General features: G+C 38.1%; 1 protein-coding gene across 1 annotated transcript in view; it reads left to right on the forward strand.

Moving 5' to 3' along the window:
- Positions 1-841: 841 nt before the first annotated feature.
- The window catches only part of zgc:195282 (uncharacterized protein LOC100192223 homolog), a 6300-nt gene continuing 1986 nt past the window's right edge, over positions 842-5155 (forward strand). The window contains exon 1 of the mRNA XM_051109742.1: positions 842-1054. Within this exon, the coding sequence (XP_050965699.1) occupies positions 1012-1054 (43 nt within the window). The 5' untranslated portion in view covers positions 842-1011. The remainder of the gene's footprint in view (positions 1055-5155) is intronic.

Here is a 5155-nt window from a genome sequence, read left to right on the forward strand (position 1 = left end):
GAATGTGAATTTATAAAATCTACAGATTTTCATTTGCATCTGAGCATTTACCATTTATTATATATAAAAAAAAACACATGCAGGAATTCCACAATGAATTGTTCAGACACGCAGACCATAACAAAGCTCGCCCTATTTAAATGAAGTCTATGTGTTTTCCCTTCCAGCTCACACACTGTGGAGGAGTTGTGTGTATGTGTATAAATCATGCTAAACGGAGGGCAATAGTGCATTGCAACTCGAGCCAGACTCTTATTCATCCTTTATATCTCAACACACACATACACAAAACACGCTCTCAGTCTCGGCTTCAATGATTCTCCTTCTCACGGCTTTCTGTGCTCATCCAATCAAGCGCCTTTCAGTGATGTCATCGCTCTCTGTGAGTGTGTGTGTGTGTGCAGCAGCAGTTTTGGGTTTCTCCTAAACTCCGGTTCTCCCACACTGGAGCTTTTTAATCTCTCAGATAGAGAGAAAGAGGATGAAAAAGAGCGAGCGGACAGACCGAGGGGCTGAGAAGCGGCGACCATGACAACCTATGAAATCCGAGCGGCTGACATCTGTGTCGCTCCCGTTCTCTCTGTCCCTCTCAATCTCCCTCTCTGTTGTTTCTTTGACTCGCATCCAGCAAACAACCCACATGCTTTCATTTCATAACAGACTCCGACGAGTCTGATGACCTCACGCGGCCCTCAGCATCATCTTTGATTACAAACCGCAACGACTGACCACAGCAGAAGTGTGAAGTGTCTTTAAAACAGCAAGACTGACTTTGACAGACTCATCATATCACAGCACCCACACACACTTCTGACCAACATTTTCCTCATCTCTGTCGTCTGACTGTTCGAATTGAGCGTATTTTCTTTTGAAATCATTTCTTGCTTCCTGTCACTGCAACTCTTGCCACATCCTTTGCTCTACCGAAAGCCTGTCACAGTTGACACGCTCACATATTTCCTGCATCTCAACATCTCACGCATCAAAAACTATTAGAGATCTGCTACAGCCATGGTGAGCTTCTGTCCTATATGTGGGAAGCCTGTTTATTTTGGTGAGTGGCATCTGGGGTTGGAGGGATCCTTCTTTAAAATGCTTAAAACATACTGATTAAGATGATTTTATGTAGTTATCAACACTGACAAATGTCAATTTAAAGCGTTGAGCTGCTGCATGTTTTGTGTTTAGCTGCTTCAGATCAGGTTCTGTTTTGATTCAAAAGCGGCCGTTATTTTGACTTGCTGTTGTGGCATTTCAGTAGTATTTGGTTTATATTGTACCCAAGTTGTGTGTTCGCATTTTTAGTTGTGTGATAACATCTTATATTAGCAGCAGAGTGTTGTAGAAAGAAGTTTAATGTGCTTATCAAACCTGAGAAACATCGGTGTAGAGCGCTGAGCTGCAAAACTTCAGATCAGGCTCTGTTTTGACTCAAAAAATGCCTATTTAACTTCCAGTTGTGGTATTTCAGTTGTTTATTTAGATTATATTGTGCCCAACTTGTGTGAAAATGTCTTATATTAGCAGCAGAGTGTTGTAGCAGACCATGCTAACTTCAAATTAGCTTACACTTTACGCTAGGTAAAACAGACTAGTTGTGTAATCAAGTGTGTGTACACGTGTATCTCAGGGCCTTTGTTTAGCATTAATCAGTCTGCAGTTTTCTAACTGCCATCAGCGTCTCACGACATGAGTCACACGAGCACAGGAAGTGTCTGCCTGTGGCAGGAAGTGGAATAGGCCGAAGCGAGAGAGGTTTGACTGTTTAAATTGGCAGATAGCAATGCAGCAACCTATGGATACTTGAGAAAGATGAGAATTTGGCCGAAAAAACCCTGTAGGTTCCAGTCAGCTTTCAGCATCAAGACCAGAGAAAAAAGCTCTCTCAGTTATTGAGCTAGACTGCAGGCAATTGTTAGTTCTGCCAGAAAGAGAAAAGCTGACCCAAGATGTTGGTAGGAGGTTTAGCTTTAGTCTGATCCTGGTTCAAACTAGAGGTTTCCTGTCCAATAGTTAAGGTCAGGGTTTCAGTAGGAGGGCCCGTGCTGGGCCACATGAAAGGGCAATATCTACATAGAACTGAGAAAGGGAATGCAGTTCAAAATGAATGTGGAATCGAAAGATTGAGCAATTTCAGATTCTCGTTCTCCTTAATGGAAAGTGTGAGGTGAAAACTAACAGAATTATTCATGGTTTTTTATAACGGAAAATAATTTTGTCTCAACTCTCAGTATGTATTACAGCATGCAGTCATGGCCAAAAATATCGGCACCCTTGCAATTCTGTCAGAAAATGCAACCCTTCTCTCAGAAAAATGTTTTTTTTTTTTTTGTTTGCATTGGAACAACACAAAAAATAGAGAAATCTGTTCTCAATTCCACACAGAAACCAAAAAATGCACTGGACAAAATGAATGGCACCCTTAGCTTAATATTTGGTAGTACCTCCTTTGGAAAAAATCTTTCTGTAGCCATGAATGAGTTTCTTACACCTCTCTACTGGAATTTTGGACCACTCTTCTTTTGCAGACTGCTCCAGGTCATTCAGATTTGAAGGATGCCTTCTCCCAACTGCTGTTTTGAGATCTCTCCACAGGTGTGCTGGCCATTTCAGAACTCTCCTGCGCTTTGTTTGTAACCATTTCTGAGTGCTTTTTGAAGTGTGTTTTGGGTCATTGTCCTGTTGGAAGACCCATGGCCTCTGGTGGAGACACAGCTTTCTGACACTGGCCACTACGTCGTGCCCCAAAATTCTTTGGTAATCATCAGATTTCATGATACTGTTCACACAGTCAAGGCATCCAGTGCCAGAAGCAGCAAAGCAACCCCAAAACATCTTTGAACCTCCACCATGTTTGACTGTAGGGACTGTGATCTTTTCTTTTCTGTAAACAGTGCCATGATGTCCTTTACCAAAAAGCTCTACTTTTGTCTCATCTGTCCTCAGTACGCACTCCCAGAAGGACTGTGGATTTGTCACATAAGTTTTGGCAAACTCCAGTTTTTATGCCTTTGTGTCAGCAGTGGTGTCCTCCTGGGTCTCCTACCATAGTGTCCCTTTTCATTCAGATGGCGACAGATAGTGCGAGCTGACACTGTTGTACCCTGTGTCTGCAGATCAGCTTGAATTTGTTTGGAAGTTAATCAGGGTTCTTTATCCACCATTCAAACAATCCTTCGTTGTAATTTTTCATTAATTTTGCTTTTCCGTCCATGTCCAGAAAGGTTAGTTACAGTGACATGAGCTGTAAACCTCTTGATGATATTGCGTACAGTAGACACATGAACATTAAGATCTCTGGAAATGGACTTGCAGCCTTGAGATTGTCCACATTTTTCCACAATTTTTTCTCTCAAATCCATAGACAACTCTATACACTTCTTTCTTTTCTCCATGCTCAGTGTAACACACAACACAAAGGTTGAATCAACTTTTCTCCATTTTAACTGGTTGCAAGTGTGATTACTATATTGTCCACACCTGTTACTTGCCACAGGTGTGTCTAAATACAAATTACAGGTGCATCACATGCTTGAAAAGCAATTATTTCTTACAGTTTTGACAAGGTGCCAATAATTCTGTCCAGTCCATTTTTGAGTTCTGTGTGAAATTTAATGAAGTTCAACTTTTCTTCTCTGTTTTTTTTTTTTGTGTGTGTGTGTGTTTTTGCAGTGCAAACAAAAACCATAAGCATGTGAATACCAAAACATTTGCAATTGGAACAATTTTCTGAGAGAAATGTTGCATTTCCTGACAGAATTGCAAGGGTGCCGATATTTTTGGCCATGACTGTAGGTCTTCAACGCTGCTCCTGGGGACCCACTGTCTTGGAAAGTTTCTTTCCAACCTGCTTCAACACACCTGGGATGTGACTTTTCAAGTCATCCTGAAGACCTTGATTAGCTGGTTCAGGTGTGTTTGATTAGGGTTGGAGCAAAACTCTGCAAGAAAATGGGTCCCCAGGAGCAGGGTTGAAGACCTATGTATTACACGAAGAAAGAATGAAACGTGTTTATAGTATTGCACTTTCAGTAGACATGTATGAGGCAGATCTACAAATACAGCAAATAAACTTTATAATCATACTTACGAACAGTGGAACAAGTCCACATTATTCTTTGAGTTGTTTCAGAGGATGAGTAGGAATAGTAAATTAGTTTAAAATCTTAAAAACATCTCTTCATAGGAAAACGTACTGATGAGCGAAGAAAAGAAAATGAGGTTAAAACATAATGAGACAAAATATACATTATTGTGTTCATACATACTGTTATAAGAGTAAAAACAGTAAAACTGTAAAAGCTAAATAGAGATATAAAAAACAAATAAAATTACTAAAACTTGCACCTTGTGAAAACTTATGTAAACCTATATTATAAAAGTTAATAAATTAAAAGCTTATTCAAAGTATTAATAAATTCTAAATAATATATAAACAGTTATGGAAGCCGCTTCCGCTACTGAATAAAAATAGTTATAAATTTAGAACTGCGAGAACGTCAGAATTGTGAAATATATTCACAATTGTAAGAAATAAAGTCAGAATTGTAAAATATAATGTCACAATTCTGACTTTTTTCTCATAATTGCATGATATAAAGTCACAATTGTGAGAAATAAAGTCAGAATTGCAAAATATAGTCAGTTTTTTGCCAAATAAAAACTCACAATTGTGAGTTATAAAATCAGATTTGCATTATATAAACTCGCAATCATGAGTTATAAAGTCAGAGTTGCAAGATATAGTCACAATTCTGACTTTTTTCTCATAATCGCAAAATATATATTGCAGTTATGACTTTTTTTCCTGAGAATTGGGATAAAAACTTGCAAATTATAACATGCCATTGCAACATGTTTTACTGTTGCTAACAATTGCAAAAAATAAAGTCTGAATTGCCAGATAAAAACAAGTTATAAAAATTTGTAAGATATTTGTGATTTGTGAGAAAAAACAAAACCTCTTTTCTGAGAAGTTAGAATTGTGAAATGAAAACTCACAATTTTAAAAGATTAAAAAAAAATCATAATTACCTTTTCAGTTGTTTTTTTTTTTTTTTTTTAAATTTTGTGTCAGAAATGGGCTTTCATAGTTTTGTGAATTAGTTAGCAACAATAGAACATGTTTTCACTTAAAAAAGAAATTACAAATAGT

Source organism: Labeo rohita, chromosome 1, assembly GCF_022985175.1.
Source record: "Labeo rohita strain BAU-BD-2019 chromosome 1, IGBB_LRoh.1.0, whole genome shotgun sequence".
Taxonomy (NCBI): Eukaryota; Metazoa; Chordata; class Actinopteri; order Cypriniformes; family Cyprinidae; genus Labeo; species Labeo rohita.